This window comes from Chiloscyllium plagiosum, chromosome 3 (assembly GCF_004010195.1).
Source record: "Chiloscyllium plagiosum isolate BGI_BamShark_2017 chromosome 3, ASM401019v2, whole genome shotgun sequence".
NCBI lineage: Eukaryota > Metazoa > Chordata > Chondrichthyes > Orectolobiformes > Hemiscylliidae > Chiloscyllium > Chiloscyllium plagiosum.
Window position 1 is genome coordinate 50,163,076 of NC_057712.1, and position 21,932 is coordinate 50,185,007.

Genomic DNA, 21,932 nt, shown 5'->3' on the forward strand with positions numbered 1-21,932 from the left:
TTGTCCTACCTCCTTTTCCACCTATCCACTCCACCCTCTCCTCCCTGACCGATCACCTTCATCCCCTCCCCCACTCACCCATTGTACTCTATGCTACTTTCTCCCCACCCCCACCCTCCTCTAGCTTATCTCTCCATGCTTCAGGCTCACTGCCTTTATTCCTGATGAAGGACTTTTGCCCGAAACGTCGATTTCGAAGCTCTTTGGATGCTGCCTGAACTGCTGTGCTCTTCCAGCACCACTAATCCAGAATCAGGGGCTGAATTGCCTACTTCTGCTTCTAGGGAAAAGGCAGGAAACTGGAGCTGATGACGATCCAATCTCATTGAATAGTTCAGCAGCCATGTTAGCTGAATGGCTTATGTCTGTTTCTATATCTTATGAGCTTATGATGTCACTATCTGTCAATGAAAGATAGGATGTGCCAAGGATCAATCACTACTGGACACCAGAGGTACTGACTTTTAACATCAAGCTTAACTAGTAGAGAAAGTGAATATTTGCCAGTTCTATCTCCACACTCCCCCTCCATTTCATCTCTGGTCTGCTTTCTCACTATCGGTTCTGAGCAAGAGGAAACATGATCCAGAACTATTTGTTCCAAATATTGAATTGTTTATTGAATGCCCAGCTGCCCAAAATACAAGAAGGTCACAGACACATAGGAGCCATTTTACCAAAACTCGCTGAACTGGAAACTGATGAGATGGAGAGCACCATTAGTTTTACACCCTGCTTAACTTCCTTCCTCCATTGAAATTGATATGAATAATATTGTTGCCAAGTTAAAAAAAGTGTTCCATCCAATCCTTTGGATTTTCCTATTCAGTGGGTTCATTCCAAAGTATTTTCTCTCTGACAAACCCTCCTTGTCAGTCACAAAACAGTTCCATATGCTTAAATGGGCTCAAATTTTGAACGTCATTTATTTCAGTTACTTACTTACTTAAGTGTAAGTTTACTTACACTTTAACTCCAAGGAAAGCTGCATAGTAAGCAAGTTAAGTTGCAGATAAAATACAGTTAACTCTCTGCTGGTTGCTGGTGCTGTCCAAATACAAAAGTGTTTAGTGATTGAATGAGTTATTTTCTTAAAAGCTGATGACTTTAAAAGTAGAATAAGCAATAATGAGTAATGAGCTGGATATATTTAGTAATTGTGTGCGAACATTTGTCAAATCGTGATCATAACATAATTGAGGTCAACACAACATTTGAAAATGTAAAAGCACAAATCAGCTACTAGAGTTTTAGTCTACGTTAGCTTGACTTTAATGAGGTGAAGTGCAGACTGTCCACAGTAAATTGGGAAAATCTGTTAACAAGCAAAAAAGTGAAGAACAGTAGAGAATACTCAAAGAAAATTTAACAAGTACAATACCAGTTTATAACCCTAGTGGAAAAGCTCCACTTCACAGACAAAAAAAAGTAGTAATGGATAATTAGAGACAAGAGACAGCATAAAACTTAAAGAATGTGCTGACAAAAATGCAATAAACAGTACAGATCCTGCAAAACGGGAATGACACAAGGACCAGAAAATAGCCAAAAGCAGTTTCTAAGAGGTATGAAACAGGGTTATGAAAGGAAACATACAAGGGACGTCAGTAGCAACTGTGTGAGCTGCTTTACTGTATCTGTACACTGATCTGCTCACACTGTGTCAGCAGTTTTAGTGTATCTACTCTGTATACTGATCTGTACGCACTGTGCCAGCAATGTTATTGTACCTACTCCATCTACTGCTTTGCATACACTATGAGCAATGTTACTGTATCTACTCTTCATACAGCTCTGCATGCACTGTGCAAGCTGTGTTACTGTATCTACTCTGTATACTGATTGTACGCACCGTTATCGGCGGTCTTACCATATCTACAATACATAATAATCGGTATGCAATGAGTTAATGGCGTTAGTGTACCTACTGTACACACTGATCATAGAATTATAGAATCTTTACAGTGTGAAAGCAAACCATTTTGTCCATCACACTTACCCTCTGAAGGGTGTCCCACCCAGACCTACTCATCTACTGAATCCCTGTAATCCTGCATTTCCCATGGCCAAGCCACCTAACTTGCACATCTTTGGATTGTGGGAAGAAATTGGAATATCATGCAGAAATGGAGGAGAATATGCAAACTCCACACAGACGGTTATAGAGTCATAGAGATGTACAGCACTGAAACAGACCCCTCGGTCCAACTCGTCCATGCCGACCAGACATCCCAACCCAATCTAGTCCCACCTGCCAGCACCCGGGCCATATCCCTCCAAACCCTTCCTATTCATATACCCTTTTAAATGTTGCAATTTTTCTAGCCTTCACCACTTCCTCTGGCAGCTCATTCCATACACGTACCACCCTCTGCGTGAAAAAGTTGCTCCTTAGGTCTCTTTTATATCTTTTCCCTCTCACCCTAAACCTATGCCCTCTAGTTCTGGACTCCTTGACCCCAGAGAAAAGACCTTGTCTATTTATCCTATCCATGCCCCTAATAATTTTGTAAACCTCTATAAGGTCATCCCTTAGCTCAAGGGAAAACAGCCCCAGCCTATTCAACCTCTTCCCTATAGCTCAAATCCTCCAACCCTGGCAACAGCCTTGTAAATCTTTTCAGAACCCGTTCAAATTTCACAACATCTTTCCGATAGGAAGGAGACCAGTACTGCACACAATATTCCAAAAAGTGGCCTAACCAATGTCCTGTACAGCTGCAACATGACCTCCCAACTCCTGTACTTAATACTCTGACCAATAAAGGAAAGCATTCCAAAGCCTTCTTCCCTATCCTATCTAGCTGCGGCTCGACTTTCAAGGAGCAATGAACCTGCACTCCAAGGTCTCTTTGTTCAGCAACACTACCTAGGACCTTAGCATTAAGTGTATAAGTCCTGCTAAGATTTGCTTTCCCAAAATGCATCACCTCGCATTTACCTAGATTAAACTCCATCTGTCACTTCTCAGCCCATTGGCCCATCTGATCAAGATCCAGTTGTAATCTAAGGTGACCTTCTTCGCTGTCCACTACACCTCCAATTTTGGTGTCATCAGCAAACTTACTAATTATATCTCTTATGCTCATATCCAAATCATTTATATAAATGATGAAAAGTATTGGATCCAACACCGGTCCTTGTGGAACTCCACTGGTCACAGGCCTCCAGTCTGAAAAACAACTCTCCACCACCACCCTCTGTCTTCTACCTTTGAGCCAGTTCTGTATCCAAATGGCGGGTTCTCCCTGTATTCCATGAGATTTAATCTTGCTAATCAGCCTCCCATGGGGAACCTTGTCGAATGCCTTACTGAAGTCCATATAGATCACACCTACTGCACTACCCTCATCAATCCTCTTCGTTACTTCTCCAAAAAACTCAATCAGGTTTGTGAGACATGATTTCCCATGCACAAAGCCATGTTGACTATCCCTAATCAGTCCTTGCCTTTCCAAATACATGTACATCCTGTCCCTCAGGATTCCCTTCAACAATTGTCCCTCAGGATTGCCCACCACCAATGTCAGGCTCACTGGTCTATAGATCCCTGGCTTGTCCTTACCACCTTTCTTAAACAGTGGCACCACGTTAGCCAACCTTCAGTCTGCCGACACCTCATCAGTGACTATCGATGATCCAAATATCTCAGTAAGAGGCCCAGCAATCACTCCCCTAGCTTCCCACAGAGTTCTAGAGTACACCTGATCAGGTCCTGGGAACTTATCCACTTTTATATGTTTCAAGACATCCAACACTTCCTCCTCTGTAATATGGACATTTTTCAAGATGTCACCATCTATTTCCCTACATTCTATATCTTCCATGTCTTCATGCCCCCTTTTTGCCCTCCTGATTTCTCTCTTAAATATACTCCTACTGTCTTTATACTCTTCTAAGGATTCACTTGATCTATCCTGTCTATACCTGACATATGTTTCCTTCTTTTTCTTAACCAAACCCTCAATTTCTTTAATCATCCAGCATTCCCTATACCTACCAACCTTTCCTTTCACCCTAACAGGAATATACTTTCTCTGGACTCCATTATCTCATTTCTGAAGGCATCCCATTTTTCAGCTGTCCCTTTACCTGCGCCCAATCAGCTTTTGAAAGTTCTTGCTTAATACCATCAAAATTAACCTTCCTCCGATTCAGAATTTCAACTTTTCGATCTGGTCTGTCCTTTTCCATCATTAATCCTCCTCTCTTTTGGTTTCAGATTCCAGCATCCACAGTAATTTGCTTTTATCCAGGTGTTTAACCCACTGCCATCTCTCTTCCAGGAATGCCTACCCTGAAGAAGTACTGCTCTTCTCTCCAACAGGATAAATACCTTCCTATTTCTCCATTTTTTTAGCTTTGACAAAGGGTCGGTTAGACTCGAAACGTCAGCTCTTTCCTCTCCTTACAGATGCTGCCAGACCTGCTGAGATTTTCCAGCATTTTCTCTTTTGGTTTCAGATTCCAGCATCCACAGTAATTTGCTTTTACTCAATACCAGAAACTTTGTTGTTCATGCTGTGTACCCCCGAGTGTCCAGAACCCCCTACATTTTCCAAAACAGCACATTTGTTTGAAATGGGGATAGCCACAGAAGACTCCTGCATTACCTGCCTACCTCTCTTACCTTTCCTGGAGTTAACCTATCTATGTGACTGTACCTGAGACTTCCCCCCCCTTCCAAAACTGCCATCCATCACATCCCCTTGCTCTTGTAAATTCCTCATTACCTCTAACTGACTCTCCAACTGATCCATTTGATCTGATAGGATTCGTAACCAATGGCATTTCTTGCAGGTATAAGTCTCAGTAACCCATAAACTCTCCACATCTGACAAGAAGAGCTTCTTTCAATCTACAGACCCAGAAAATAGCACTGTCTTATTCCTCTACAAAACACTGCTCCAGGTTAATTTAATACTTATGGCTTATATTTTAAGTTTAATCAAGAGACATAAATCAATACAACATATAATCAAGAAAGAACCCACTCTACTCACTACTGCAGACTTATTTTAAGGCTGGGCTTAAAATCCACTTATCTGCTTCTATGCTGTGACCTTTCCCAAACAGGTCCTTCCAAGATCAGTTGTGAATTTCACTGTTTTTAAAATTTTTCCAGACGCACTCCGATGTCCAACGATACATGAATTCAAACAGCAAAGCCAGTAATGTACAGGCTCACTGTGGTGTCAGTTCCTCTCTCTCCCTCTCTCTCCTGCACTGACCTCACTATGTGCTTCCTTTGTCTGTTCTTCTCCCTTTTAAAACTGCTGTTTTGACTTTTTTTTCTCCAAAGTTCCAAAACAATGCAACAACATATAAAACAGTAATTGCTGCTCCTGGAATTTGAGGAAATCCCCTCCAACACCTAAAACACCTCAATAAAGGAGCAGCTGTTACAGCCAGAAATTTTTCCCGTCCTCCATCTTGAGTTAATACCTTGAAATTTCAGTAAGTAAAATGGTTTTAAACTAGGAAAAAAGCAGACAAAGTGGTCACCATCAATATTTGACCAGAAAATGGCCAAGTCACAAATGACTTACAGGGTTGGTTAGTTCAGTTGGCTAGACAGCAAGTTTGCAATGTAGAGTGATGCCAACAGTGCAGACTCATTTCCCTCACCAGCTGAGAAAACCACTAAGATCTCACTTCATCTACCTTGAAATATTGCAACCCTCAGGTTGTTACCAGTCAGTCAATCTCTCTGCAATGCAACAGAGAAACTATCGTGACTTAACCTTCCAAATCTGGTGTGGCCCAGTGTAGCAGCCTCCTTGCTTGAGGCTGGAATCGAATCCAGGTCCCTAGTGCTGTGAGGCTGTAGTGCTAAAAACTGCCGCACGCCAGCCAAATCTGCATATACTGTCAGTAGTGTTACTGTATCTACTCAATATATTGATCTGCATACACTGTGTGCCACAGTATTACTGTTTCTACCGTGTACTGATTTGTCTGCCTCTGTGTCAACAGTCTATTAAGTCTAATTTGTATATTGATCCGAACTCACTGTCAACAATGTTACTGTATCTACTTTGTATATTAATCTATATGCACTTAGTCAGCAGTGTTATCCTATCTACTTTATATATTGACCTGAAATCACTGTGTCAGGAACGTTACCTTACCTACTCTGTTTAATGATCTACTCACACTGTCAACATTTTTAGTTTATATATGCTGTCTTCTGATCTGCAAACACTGTGTCAACAGTGTTACTGTATGTACTCTATATACCAATCTGTATGTACTGTCAGGGAGTGATCCTGTATCCACTTTGTATATTGATCTGTATGCACTGTGTCAGTAGTGTTATTCTTTCTAGCCTGTGTGCTGATCTGCACGTACTGTCAGCAATGATATAGTATTTACTCTTTACACTGATCTGAACTCACTATGTCAATGACATTACCATCTATACTTTTTACAATGCTCTGCACACACTACGTCAGTGGTGTTATTGTGTCTACCCTCTATAGCAAGCTGCATGCACTTTGTCAGCAGAGTCATCAAATCATGTAACATAGAAACAGACCCTTACCTTAACTCATCCCTGCCCACCAGGCTTCCTAAACTTAACTGGACCCATTTGCCTGCGTTTGGCCCACATCCGTCCAAAATCTTCCTATTCATCTATCTGTCCAAATATTTTTTAAACATTCTAATTGTACCCACTTCTACCATTTCCTCTGGTAGCTCGGTCCAGAGGGTGCACCACCCTCTATGTGAAAAAGTTGCCCCTTCGGTCCCTTTTAAATCTTTGCCCTCTCACCTTAAACCTACGCCCTCTACCCTGGGGATTCCCCTACCCTGGGGAAAGGACCTTGGCCATTCACCTTATAAAACTCCAAAAGGTCACCCCCTCAGCCTCCTATGCTCCAGGGAAGAAAGTCCCAGCCTGTCAGCCTCTAACTCTATCTCAAACCTTCCAGTCTTGGTAGCATCCTAATAAATATTTTTGCACCTTTTCCAGTTCAATAATATTCCTACTTTTAGCAGGGCAACCAGAATTGTACGTAGTATTCTAAGTATGGCGTTACTAATATCATGCACAGCTGTAACGTGAGGTCCTAACTCCTATACTCAATACTCTGACCGATGAAGGCAAGCATGCCAAATGCCGCCTTCACCATACTGTCTACTTGTGACACCATTTTCAAGGAACTTACCATTAACCACCATTAGTTGTAAGTCTTGTCCTGGTTTGTCTTACCAAAATACAAAACCTAACATTTATCTGAATTAAATGCCATCTGCCATTCCTTGACCAACTGTCCAGCTTGATCAAGATCCCATTATACTCTTAGATAAACTTCTTCACTGTCCACAATACCAGCAATTTTGGTGTAACCCATAATCTTACTAACTATGACTCCTATTTTCTCATCCAAATCATTTATATACAATTATGAAAAACAATGGTTCCAGCACCACTGCTTGTCACTGATCACAGGCTTCCAGGCTGAACAACCCTCTACCACCACCCTAAGTCTCCTACTGTAAAGCCAATTTTGTATCTAATTGGCTAGCTCTTCCTAGATCACATTTGATCTAATGTTATTAACCAGTGTCCCATGCGGAACCTTGTTGACAGCCTTGCTAAAGTCCATGTCGACAACATCTGCCACTCTGCCTTCATATATCTTCTTAGACATTTCTTTATTTCTCTGAGTTCCCTGGCTTCCATGTCATTCTCCACACTAATTACTGACACAAAATATTTGTTTAGGATCTCACTCATCTCCTGTGGTTCCACACTTGGATGTGTATTAGCCTATCCACTCTGTATACTGATTTGTTTGTACTTTATCAGCAGTATGACTGATATACATACATCATGTCAGCGATGTTACTGTATCTAGCTTTATACTGATCAGTACACACTTTGTCAGCAGTGTTATCCTATCTACTCTGCATACTGCTCTGAACTCACTGTGTCAGCAGTATTACTGTATCTATTCTGTATATTGACCTGCAAATGCTTATCCCTTACTTTTCAGGGTTCGATTTAGTACAGAGCTTTTCATTGACCCTCTCAACATCAAGAAGCAAAGCTTCGCAAGCTCCTCCATTTATCCGAATGGGAAGAAAACTGTTAGTCAGTCCCACACAGTAAGCACAATGAACTATTATTTTACTTTACATCCAACTTTGTATACGTTTTAAATTATGCCCTTCACCTTGAAGTCAGTAGTGAATGGATGCTGCCTGCTGTTTTATACCCTTGCATTTGCCTGCAAATGTTCTCTTTGTTATTACAGTGGAATTGGCAGAATAAACTCTGATTTTTGCCACTTTGCCCTCTACAGGGTACTAAGAACCTGGGAAAACTGCACAAGCTTTGTTCAGCTTTGTTATACTGCGAAACATTCTGATCGAATAATGAGTAATGAGCTGAAGCAGGAAGGAAAACAGGAATATTGAATTCAATCTCAATGTGTCAGAAAGAAGAATAAGGATAGGGTAAGGATGAAGAGGTTTGAGGATCAGATGGTGCAGTGACCACATTTGCTGCTTCTAGACCAGAAGCTTCTAGACCAGGGCTTCAAGCCCTACCTGGACCTAGAGATGTGTCATACCATAACTGACAAAGTAGATTAAAATAGCAAGAAAGATGAGGTTCAAAGAGAATTCATAAAAATGTTCTCTATAAAAAGCACTCTAGCAATATTGACAACCTGAAGAAGTAAGATTTTAAAATTAAAATGTCAGTGCCAAAAGGTTTACTTGCTATGACTCAAAACTTGTCACTCCTTTGAAGATCCACAAATGGGCAAGTTCTGATGTTTCATTGTAGGTATCATTGCTCTCCAATATAAATGGACATTTTCTTGTTTCAGTGTGATATATTGCTACAGCAAAGCTTCTGGAGTAATGCCAGTAAAATAATTTAATTTCCCCTCAGTGGTTTTACTGACATTCTTTTATTGAGAATAGACTGAAGTGAAAGGACATGCCTGAGGGCAGACTTAATATATTTTTGTTGATGACTGACCAGGCACTTCATGATTTATTTTTTGATTTCTGCTTTGTTAAATTTCTTTCTTTAACTCATTCATTGTTTACATACACCTGTAAATACTGAATGACGTTTCATCTGATTTTGGTCATTGGTAAGCCATGTCCTCAGCTATCTGTACCCTAAACAAGGAAAAAGTGAGGACTGCAAATGCTGGAGACCAGAGTTGAAAAATGTGGTGCTGGAAAAACACAGCAGGCCAGGCAGCATCCGAGGAGCAGGAGAATCGACATAAGCCCTTCTTCTCTGTACCCTAAACAAGTATATTCCAACTTTCTTTGCACTGTCACCCCATTTTAATGCTTTTAAATGCATGTGACCCCAGAGTTATGATGACAGGGATGGGTAGTGGTAAATTGCAAGTTGGGGATGGTTCAAAGTACAAGATGTACTGAGGGCACTGTGATAGGAATGGAGGAGGTTATTATAACCCCCAAAAGAATGGATAGTTAGAATTCAAGCTGCAGTATAAAATAGGGTTGCCTGTAACTGAATCATCACTGCCTGTCTTCTACTTGCTGCATCACTCATGAGGGCTGTGTGGTAATTATTGCTGGATCAGGCTGCAGCAGGTCTTGCCATAACCAGCCAGAATCCCGCCACACAGCACACCAGGGAGTTGTACTTCAAACAGTGTAGCCCATCACTCCATAGCCTCCATTACAGTCTCAGAATTGGTACAGCAAAGGAGGCCTTTCAGTCTATTTGTGCCTGCACCAGTTCTAGCTGTTACTCAGACTGTACCACCACAAAGTTTTGTCAAGCAAAAGCATTGTGTGGAAGTGGGTGGACAGGTGATGTGACACATGATGGAAAATTTTCCCTATCCTTAGCACTGGAAATCTTTGCTGAGGGTCCCTTCCTCTTTGTTTCAGTTTCCTATTTGAGAGTTTCCTCAAAATAGCAATGTGACTGTTTCTGTTTTTGTCAGAACATTCCCTTCTGTAGCTTAGCATCAAATAGAGGGTGCAGAAGGGGGCCAGAATTGGTAAAGCGTGGTTATCTCGATAGATTGCAAAACTGGAGGTGTTCACACTGATTAGAAGGTTGTGGCAGGATTTGGAAACAGGGCAGGGAATTTTAAAATTGAGACTTTACTGACCAAAGTTGGTCAGCAAGGACAAAGATGATAGATGAGTGGAATATAGTGTGGGTTTGGCAATTGACTCAAGAGCTGAGAATGCTTCAGGAAACCACATCAACTTAAGGTAAGTAAAAAACTTATTTAAACTGGACAGGCCGAAGGGAGGTTTGTGTTTGTCTGGTTTCAATGACAGAGAATATGGGATTCAAGCAGGAGCTAGCTTTCAATAGAAATACTTTCCATTGCTTTGACCTCATCCTTTGTTGAGCAGCTTGCCTTTAGTGCTATGATGGAAGTGAAAAGGTCACTCGGCTGTTTAATTGGTGCTGATAACGTGAGGGTGTAAACATTAAGAGCTATATGTTCTTCTGCGTTCCTGGTTTACACACTTAACACATGATCACTTGGCGAGGAAGTGCATTTCTGACTGTTTCTTCCAAAGTGAGTTTATAGTTTCCAACCCTGTGAGCAGCTGTGAGCCCTGACAGATGACACTGTGTGTCAGCTGGGAAGGGAGGCTGTGTCTAGGAACTTTGCATGTGCTTCACCTTAATCTCAGGAAATGAAAGGGGATCATCTTTCCCTGTCTGGGCAGTATTCAACAAGCTGTGAAGCCACTCTGGTGTACATTAAATTAGGCCCTTATACCAAAAGTGTGCTGGGATAGCTTCTTCATCTATTTCAACCAGGAAGCCGAAGAGATAGCTATTTTTTGATTCAGAAGCAGAATCCCATGATATGAGCTTCACCTCCCACCTTTGCCTCTGAATGAAAATAGTCTTCTTCCTGTTGTATCTGAAGACTGCCAAACTGTAACTGATCCCATTTGTAGAAACATGCCATTGAGAAGTCTGGAGAACGATTCCAGGAAGGAGTGGGTAACTGGAACAAGAAGGCTTGCAAGTGGGGTTTGACCAACACACAGCCCTTTCCCTCAAGCGGATACTCAAATTATTATCAAACACCTGGGCACCCAGTTCTCTTTATCGTGTTCTCAATTCTAAATGTTGAAAATGTCCCATGTAAGTGCACTTGTAACACTTGTTTGGAGAGAAATTAGCATTCATTTTGTTCGCGCGTTAGTTTTTTTGGTTTTATTATGTATGAGGCACCTGGCAAATTGTTTCTTCTTTGGGTCTTTAGCCCAGCTCGCCAAAATGGAGGGGCATCCACAAAAATCCAGGGCATTCAGTTTTTCATCAGTGGCATTGCTGAGAATTGGAGCATCAAGATGATATGTTTGTCTTTCTTTGGAGGCTAATGAAAAGGACTGATTTGAATAATAGGTAACTATAGATATCATTCAGCCCAACATACTTGGGTTGATGTGTGATATTCACCAGGAAGTCCATGTAACTTTCACTTTTACCTGCATTCTGCAGTCTGGAATTCTGGATAATGATGGTTGGAGCTCCAACATGCTTTCCATTACACTGCCAGACAGAAATCTCTCCCACTTTTACCACCTGCCAGTAGCTTGTGTTAGCCAGGTTTGTTAATATGTTTGACAACTTTGTGAATGCACCTCCCTTGTCTGAAGTGGGACTCAAACCTAGAGCTTCTGATTCAAAAGCAGGGATGCCATACACTGAGCCACAAGACCTCGCATCAGGTAAATGCCAGCTCTTTTATTTTGCATTTTGACTAGACGCAAGGATGTCCTCAACGGGGATTGTCAAAGGATCCTCAGAGTCCCATTAACACTGCATACCTAAGATTTCAGCTGAAATTACACCAGTCAACTGAATGATGGACAACCGACCTTCCAGCAAAGATCAGCATAAGAGAAGTTATAAGTTCAAGGTTTGCGTAAAGATTTGTAGCTTGGGTGCCAGTTGCCGTAAATGTGGTGATGTTTGCTGAACTGGGAAGTTGATTTGCAGATGTTTTGTCCCCTGTCTAGGTGACATCTTCAGTGCTTTGGCACCGCCTGTGAAGTGCTGTTGTGCTACGTTTTTTGGAATTTATTTGGTTCTGATCCTACTGCTTTCGGTTGCTGGTTCCAGTTGATTGTTGCAGTGTCCGGTTTATTGGGGCTAGGTCAATGTACTTATTGATGGAGCCCATGCCGTGCCTCTAGCATTCTCTGGCTGTCCTCTGTTTATCTAGTCCTGTTACCGTAGTGCTGTCATCTGTGTGTATAGCTACTAGGAACAGCTGGTCATGGCATTTAGTGGCTAGTTGGTGTTCATGGCTGTGGATGGCTAGTTGTCTACCTGTTTGTCCTATATAATGTCTTTGCATGGGATCTCGTAAACTATGTTTGTCTTGCACGTGATGGGCAAAGGTTATAAGCTACCTTTTATAAGGTAGTGTGGCTATGAGTTAGGCTGTGGCATGTCCTCGTTGCATTGTTTGTCTGCTAGGCATCTGTGGATGAAGTTGCAGGGATATCTGTTCTTTACAAAGACTTTGTAGAGGTGTTCTTCTTCTTCCCTTCACAGGTCAGCAGTGCTGCAGTGTGTTGTAGCCCTTTTGAACAAGGTTCTAATGCACCTTCTCCTGTGTGTGTTTGGGTGGTTACTGTTGTAGTTCAGGAAGTTAGAAGTGAAGTTGACTTCATTTTGAAATTGAATCTGAACTCTAAAGTGCCATCGGCACCCTGGCTGCTCAAGTATATTGGCTTCTGAATGCCCACTCCACTCACTTTTCCCTTTCTTCACATTACGTGACTTAGACACTTCATAAGATTTAGTCAGACCAACCATTTATTCAGGTCTTTATCAAACTTTGCCTGAAATGAATTAGATTATTGAAACATAAAAGACTTCTAGGGGATTTGACAAGGTATATACAAAAAGGTTGCTTCTCTTTGTGGGACAGTCCAGGACCAGAGGGCATTAATCTCATACTAAGGGACGCACAAATGAGACAGAGATGAGGAGGCATTTTTCTCTCTGAAGGTAGTGAATTTGTGGAATTCTTTACTGCAAAAAAGTGTATAGACTGGGTCATTAAGTATATTCAAGGCTGAGGTAGACAGATTTTTAAATCAGTAAAACCAAGGGTTATGGGGAAAAGACAGGAAAGTGGAGTTTAAGATTACCAGATCAGCCATGATCTCATTGAAGGGTGAAGCAGACTTTATGGGCTGAACAGTTTTTTCTGATCCTATATCTTATGAATCTACACTGCACATCTTCACTCCTCCTTATGGAACTGGGTATTTTTTATGAATTCCTTAGATGTGGGTGAACCTGACTGGGCCAGTATTTATTACCTGTCATAGAGTCATAGAGATGTACAGCATGGAAACAGACCCTTTGCTCCAACCCGTCCATGCTGACCAGATATACCAACCCAATCTAGTCCCATCTGCCAGCACCCGGCCCATATCCCCCCAAACCCTTCCTATCCATATATCCATCCAAATACTTCTTAAATGTTGCAATTGTACCAGCCTCCACCATATCCTCTGGGAGCTCATTCCATACATGTACCCCCCTCTGCGTGAAAAAGTTGCCCCTTAGGTCTCTTTTATATCTTTCCCCTCTCACCCTAAACCTATGCCCTCTAGTTCTGGACTCCCTGACCCCAGGGAAAAGACTTTGTCTATTTATCCTATCCATGCCCCTCATAATTTTGTAAACCTCTATATGGTCACCCCTCAGCCTCTGACGCTCCAGGGAAAACAGCCCAAACCTGTTCAGCCTCTCCCTGTAGCTCAGATCCTCCAAACCTGGCAGCATCCTTGTAAATCTTTTCAGAACCCTTTCGAGTTCACAACATCTTTCCGATAGGAAGGAGACCAGAATTGCACGCAATATTCCAACAGTGGCCTAACCAATGTCCTGTACAGCTGCAACATGACCTCCCAACTCCTGTACTCAATACTCTGACCAATAAAGGAAAGCATACCAAATGCCTTCTTCACTATCCTATCTACCTGCGACTCCACATTGAGAAGATGCTGCTGAGCTGCCTTCTTGAACTTATGCAGAGATGTGGTATTGGGAAATATTTAGTGCTGTTAGGGGAAGGGGAGGGTTCCAGGGTTTTGTAGCAATGTAGTAGATTAGCAATCTATTTTTGTCACTTATCAAAGAATAAATTTATTTCCAATAAACGAATTTCTGTGAATGACAAAATCTATTGTGAATTACATGTATCCTGAATAGCGGTCTGTCAGAAAAATCCATCAGCTTGGTGATTTAATTGAGCAGTCACATATTTGTGAAACAGTGGGGGCCACTCACCCCACACTCTCCCCAATTAAGTGATACTATAGAACAGGAAATGCAGCAAGCTATTTATGCATGGCAAGTGATCAAATAATCATTTTTATGACATTAACTAAGGGATAAATATTGGCTTCAACTAACATCACAAAGAAAATCATGTCAGAAAAATAGCTTAATTTATTCTTTCACAAATAACAATAATAGATTGCTAATTTACTATTATGTGACTTAAGCTATCATCTTTTAAAACTCCAAACATGCATAGACACACACTGATTCATGAATAAGACAGACAAAGATGGGAAAGCCATAAATCTTACTGATGGAAAACTATAGATAAAGAAAAACAAATACTGTAGATCATAATCCTGGCCACAAGGGTGGGATGAATTGTTTCTCATAATTTGTTTTATTTTTTGCAATGATGACATGATGTTATTCCGTAAAGCAATGGTTCACCTTTGAATCAATGGTCAATCGGGTGGACCTGGGTCTTTTCTTGTATTGGAATCTTTCTCTAGAGTCACTAGCTTTTTGTCTCTTTCCATTCAGAGAAGGAGGGAAGAGATGTTTCTGCAACGTTAATGCTGTCTCTGAGTGCACTGCATTCATAGGCCAGTTACAGACTGCAGCTGGGCCAATCTGAAGAGTGTTGTAGGGCTGCATTTCAAACTCTAGGAGCCTCTGATACCTGTGTATATGTGAAGTATACCTTGCTACTCTGAAAACCAATAAGGTCTTATGTAGCTAAAGTTTACACCACACAATCCTACTTGACTTTCGGGCTGGTAAAACACTCCTTTAGCTACACAGCCGCATCCAACTTCCATTTACCAGCTTATAGCCAAAAGAAAAAATTGTAGGGCTGAACCTTACATTATTTTTAGTTAAGTGTCAGTTGTGTTGAGCGTTTTGGAGGACTTTTTACCTGGGACCTGGTGACTTTACTCTTTGTATCTTACCAAGCTCACCTTCTCCTGATGAAGGACTCCTGCCTGAATCATCGATTTTCCTGCTCCTCGGATGCTGCCTGACCAGCTGTGCATTTCCAGGAGTTCAGTATTCAAATTATAACCTTGGAGTGAAAGACTTGAGAAACCTTTTTCATCTGCACTCATCAAGATAATTTATAAGGATACTAACTTAAGGTGAAAATCAACATTTTACTATATGGTAGGAAAGGGCTAATTGGTTGGCAGGAGGGCTCTTACTGATAGATGCATTGCCATGTAGAATACACCAATTGAAAGTGATGATTGAAAGTTAACTGCCAGCTTTTGTTTCAATTTGAAACCAGGCAAGCTGACTCTGATCGATTAAAATATAGCACTAAGAAATGAACTAGTGAATGGCTAGTTTTTTCAGTAATATCTGATTAATTTGCCCTATATCTTGTCTCAAATATAGCAATAGCATTTTGGATTTATATGATGCCTTTTAATAACCAAAAATGCTTACAAGCAGTTTTGTAGGACTCGAAAAGAGATAGTTGACCAGATGATCAAAAAGCTTAACCATAGAGGTAGGTTTGAAGGAGTATCTTGAAGGAGGAAATGCAAGCAAATATTGTGCAAGATGGCAGCAGAGTAGCTTGCTCTAGCCTGTGCTCATCCACTTCGTCCACATTTCTTTTACTTCTCTTCTCCTCCTCTTAGTACTCCTTTTTCTTCTTCGCCTTCCTTTTTTTCTCTTCAAATCCTGGTCTCTAGCGAGCAACAATTCCTGGCCTCCACTGACGATTCTTGGCATCCTCTGGCACAATGGCCTCCTGTAGCAGTCTGCCCGGCCTGGTGCAGCAGCCTCCTGCCATTGGTGTGGTGACCTCCCAGCCTGGTGCAGTGGCATCCTCCTGTCGGGGCCTCCTCATGTACCATAGTGGCCTCCTACAGTGGCCTTCTCATGTAGGACCCTCCTGGCATGGCATGGCAACCCTCCAGCCTCCTACCGCAACCTCCTCCCATAGGTGCTTCCTGACGTGGTGTGGCAATCTCCCGGTCTGGTGCAGCAGCCTTCCAGTGTGGTGTGTTGCTGGCATGACGTGGAGCCGGGACCCAGTGTGGACTGGAAGCTAGGTGCCAGCATGGTCTGCTATACTGAACCTTTATTCCTATAATGCTGGACATTTTATTTCTGTATTGTCTAAACTCTGTAACTAAAGAAGCTGTGTCTAGATACTTTTGTATCTAAGTTGGCACTGTAATTTGCAACATATAAACTTTTCACTGTATCATTGAGTGTCTGTGGCAATAAAGGCTCTGTTCTAGTCCAAAAACAGACAGTACAGCGATATACTGTGGGTTTCTGCAATTTCCTTTGATGATATGAAGAACGTTGATTTGGTTGAAATGCTGGAATGATGCCGATTGTACTGTAAAAGTAAGCCCCAATGTGATGCAATGTGTTCATCAAAGGAATAAAGAATGACAAATAAAAAAAATGTAAATCTAATTATAATTAACTACTGTTCCTATAAATTCTTTGGATTGTACAATGTATACGGCCAAACATGTGCATCAGGTGGTCAGTTTACTGAAAAGATACATTTCTCCTCAAAGTAGAGATTTTTAATTAGTATTGCTGAGGTAGACAGGGAAAACCACAGATCTCCGTAATTTTTACACTTCTCTAATTCCAATTTTAATCAATCAACCTTTGGTCAATTGCACAGTCCATAGCCCTGGAAATCCTTCACTATACTTCATCTGCTCTCTATCTCACTTCCTTCCTTTAAGATACTCCTTAAAGTTTATCTTTTGGACAAAGTTTTTGATCACTTGACTGTGATTCTCCTTTTGTGGCTTGGCATTATACTTTGCTTTGCAATGTTACTGTGAAACATCTTATAATGTTTCGTATCTTCAGAGACCATAAATTGTTATTGTTGTTGCGGTTTCTGAACTGTCTCTCCTGGTAAGTGGTCGTTAAGCTGAGGACATAGATTTGAGTCAATCACTGAAAGAACTAAACCCAAAATGAGGAAACATTTCTTCAGTAGTGAGCTGTTGTGATCTGGAACATGCTGCCTGAGGGGTCAGTGACAACAGATGAGCTGATTTAACTTGACAAAAACTATTCTTAAAGAATGTTAGCATAAATAAAGAGAATCCTGAAGAGTGATCTGCCTATTGTGCCAGCATTATTATTAGATACATTCAGTGAAAGGTTACAGTCCCTCTAAAGGATATTATTAAGTTAGAGAGGGTTCAGAAAAGATTTACCAGGATGTTGCTGGATATGGAAGCTTTGAGTTATAAAGAAAGGCTGGATAGGTTGGGACTTTTTCCATTTGAGTGTAGGAGGTTGAGAGGTGACCTCAAAGATGTTTTTAAAATCATGAGGGATATATATATATATATAGGGTTAATGGTGCGTGTCTTTTTCCCTAAGACAGGAGATATCAAGATGTAGCGACATATTTTCCAAGGGAGTAGGTGAGAGGAGAGAGATTTTATGAAGACACGAGGGCAAGCTTTTTTACACAGAGGTGGTTTGTATGTGGAATGAGCTTCCTAAGAAACTGGTGGATGTGCATACAGTTACAACATCTAAAAGACACTTAAATAAGTACATGAATAGGAAAGGTTTGGATGAATATGGGCGAGGAGCATTGAGGTGGAACTGGTTTAGATTGGAATTATGATCAGTATCGACTGGTTGGACCTAAGGGTGCTGTCAGTGCTGTATGACTCTATGATTTTATGTGGAACAGTTTGCTCTTAGAGTCAGTTGTGGCCTTTTCAACGAGAATTTGTCTCGATAATATGTACTCAGCATGGGACCTACTGACTGATTATTCTAATTACACTAGAATCGTTTGAATACATACTTTACTCAAAGTTAGATTTCTGTGACAGAGTAACTTTTTTTTCTACATCGTTATTACATGTTACTTGTAACTTTTTAACAAGTGAGCAATGTATCCTACATGAATTTCCCCCTGGAATTTCCTGTATGAATGATAAAGATAAGTGTTACTCATTGTCATTCATGAACATTAATTGTCAGAAAACCAGGGCAGTAGTTTCACAAAATGTACTTTTAACTTGCCAACTTCCTGGCTGGGAGGAAGCACGCAGGAAAGGAGAGTATACCTCATCTTTCCTATCAGTCAAACTTCAGTGTCAGTCAGAGATAAGTGGACTTTGCTGTGGGCAAGTTGAGGAGTACACTCACACAAGCCTCTACAGTTGCTGCTCTCCATCACCTCCACCCCTAACTCCAACCAACAATTTCACCTCCCCCCACCCGCCCCAGCCTGAGACTCCACCCCGGAACAACACCACAGTTGGGCCTCCTAGAATTGGATCAGCACGAACAACAACGGAATCTCATTGAGTGAATGGGATATTGACTGGAGCAAATGTGGCAATGCTCAGGATAATTAAGTCATCTTCCCTGCATCAACAGGTGTACCAGAGCCCTGGGAGTTTTGCCCAATTACTTTGAATTAATCATGACCAAACCTACTGTTGCAACAAGTGTGACCTTTGGTCTGGAGAAGGGGCTGTGAAAGCAACAAATTATACTGGAGTCAGCCACACTGCCTGTCTGCATTGTCCAGTCCAGTTAGAATGATACACACCAGCTGGGTCCACAGATTGTGAAGATTGCACTTGTACATTTTGTACAAAGTTGAAATGTTGCTGGGTGTAACTTTATGGATTTGCTCAGAAAATATAGTCCTAAGAATTGGGTATGAATTTATAGCCACACCATTAGTATTAATATAGACTTTCAATTAATTGTGGTTAATTCTGAGGTAAAGGTTTTGAGTGTTTGAAGTTTACTTAATTAGGATTGTGTCAGTTACTTGGAGGGAAATTGAGAACATGTTAGAGGGAGGAGAAACCTGAGAGAGGTTGAGCAGCATAAGGACAGGAATGGGATATTGGGAGAGAGAGCCTGAGGGCAGAGGATAAGACAATAAGAAGCAGTATTCAAAATCAAGTAGGATGCAGTCCAGGCAGTTACTGTGCAACTCCTAAACTTTATCAAAGAGATGACAGAATTACCCGGTAACCTTTCACACAGTTTTTGCTCTAATATTTGGCACTTGCTGCTGAAAGCAAAATATACACATCATAAACAGCACGGTGGCACAGTGGTTAGCACTGATGCCTCACAGCGCCAGAGACCCGGGTTCAATTCCCGCCTCAGGCGACTGACTGTGTGGAGTTTGCACATTCTCCCCATGTCTGCATGTGTTTCCTCCGGGTGCTCCAGTTTCCTCCCACAATCCAAAAATGTGCAAATTAGGTGAACTGGCCATGCTAAATTGCCCGTAGTGTTAGGTGTAGGGGAATGGGTCTGGGTGGGTTGCGCTTCGGCGGGTCGGTGTGGACTTGTTGGGCCGAAGGGCCTGTTTCCACACTGTAAGTAATCTAATCAAAAGCTGCAGCAACTTTCTTCAAGCTGAGCATGAGGATGTGGGACAATAGAAAACTGACTAGGAACATCAACCTGTGAGCCTGCTAAGCTTATGTCCTCAACTCACTTTTCTGCAGTGCTAAGGCATGGATCTATCGAACTGAATGTTCTGGTGGCTGTGCTATTCTGTAGTTTTGTGTTATTCCAGCATCTCGAACCACCCTTACAATTCATATGCTATTTGTTGCAATAACCTCCATCAAGGTGCAAATTTTGATTTGGCTGATTCCACCATTCTGAAGCAACGTAGCAAGTTTATTTTTCGATATGACAGACACCATATAAATGCAAATTGTTTTGAAATACAGACCTCATCAGAAAAGGATTTTGGTCCATTTTGTTTAAAGAAATCATGTACTGCTCTATCCTTGGCCAGAAATGTTAAATTAAGACCATGCTGTCAAACAATTTTAAAAAGTATGATTATAATTAATCTCACAGTTAAAATTGCTCATCTCCTATTAATCCTACTTTAACTGAATATTTAATTGGTATGGTTGTTTTAACTATTTATGTGCCAGATTTATGAATACATCATATTGGTTAAATTGATGTTTGTTTAGGTTTGTGTGCCAAAATGGAAGCCTTCTCTTTACTGTTCATATGGAGATCAATCCTCTGGGATAAATTAGCATAATTAAAATTACAGTGATAGAAGTACTCAAAACTCTATTATCCAATCAATTAATCACTGACAGTTTTCTAATTTGTGAGATGAATGCTTTGTGTCATGGTGGTCAACTCTGTGTTAAGCATCACTTGATGTGACTCTGTTGTATTTGCTGTATAGCATACAGGAGCAAGGCAATGATAAGATTGTACAAAACAGTGATTTGGCTTCAATTGGAACAGTCTGATCACTGCGTCTTAAGAAGAATGTAAAGGTATTAGAGAGGGTGTTGACAGGATTCATGAAAATGGTTACAGTGATGAGAAACTTCAGTTATGTGGGTGGATTAGAGACAGGGGGATTGTTCTACCCACAGAACAGAAGATTGGAAAGAGATTTGAGACCATAAGGCGTCTGGACAGCATAGTTGGGGGGAAACTGCTACTACTAGTGAAAGGCGAAAGAATGAGGGGGGCCCAGATTTAAAATAATTAACAAAAAAAGCAATGGTGACATGAGAAAAATGTTTTCACAGAGTGGATGGTTAGCATCTGGAATGCATAGAGTATGGTCAAGGGAGATTTAATTGAGGCTTTCAGGAGGGAGCTGTGTTATTATGTGTAAAGGAAGAATGTTCAGCAGTATAGGGGAAAAGGGAGGGGAGGGCATTAGAATTGCTTGTTTGGAGAGCCAACAAAGACATGTTCAACCAAATGACCTCCTTCTGCACTGTAACAGTACTGTTATCAAAAGAAAAGGCATGTGCAGTCAAAGAATTAGAGTTTAAGAAAGATGACTGATGCTTGGTTTGTGGGAGTGAGTTTGAAGAAAGATGATTCAGGAATATAATGAGAGAAGGCCTGGCTGAGATTAAAGACAAAAGTAAGGATGTTTTTATTAATTCATGGGAAATGGATATCCTTGATAAGGTTTACATTTAGTACCCATCTCTAATTGCCCATGAGAATGCAGTGGTAAGCTGCCTCCTTGAATAAAGCTCAATTGGCTAACTAACCTGCTTCCAAGGGCAATTAAGAATCAACCATATGTAGGCCAGACTGCATCAAGATAACAAATTATGAAAGAACTTTGGTGAATCAGAGAGGTTTTTACAATAATCTAATAATTTCACGGTCACCATTACTGACGACATCTTTTTGCTCCAGATTTGTATAAGACTCTGGTGCGTTCGCATCTGGAGTATTGTGTGCAGTTTTGGTCACCATACTGTAGGAAGGATGTGGAGGCACTGGAATGGGTGCAGAGGAGATTTACCAGGATGTTGCCTGGTATGGTAGGAAGATTTTTGTTCCAAAAACGCACAACCCAGATGGCCTCCTTCTTCAAGGACCGCAATTTCCCCCCCGACGTGGTCGACGATGCCCTCCACCGCATCTCTTCCACTTCCCGCTCCTCTGCCCCTCAGCCCCGCCCCTCCAACCGCCACCAGGACAGAACCCCACTGGTCCTCACCTACCACCCCACCAATCTCCATGTACAGCGCATCATCCGCCGTCGTTTCCGCTACCTCCAAACGGACCCCACCACCAAGGATATATTTCCCTCCCCTCCCCTATCAGCATTCCGTAAAGACCACTCCCTCCGTGA

The 21,932-nt window shown here is 41.4% G+C and overlaps 1 protein-coding gene across 2 annotated transcripts in view; it reads left to right on the forward strand.

The window, feature by feature from the left end:
• Positions 1 to 21,932, forward strand: part of LOC122543221 (collagen alpha-1(XIX) chain) — a 412,403-nt gene that overhangs the window by 35,245 nt on the left and 355,226 nt on the right. For both annotated transcript variants that reach the window (XM_043681707.1, XM_043681699.1), the window contains exon 4: positions 8,004 to 8,115. In XM_043681707.1, coding sequence (XP_043537642.1) covers positions 8,004 to 8,115 — 112 coding nt within the window. The remainder of the gene's footprint in view (positions 1 to 8,003; positions 8,116 to 21,932) is intronic.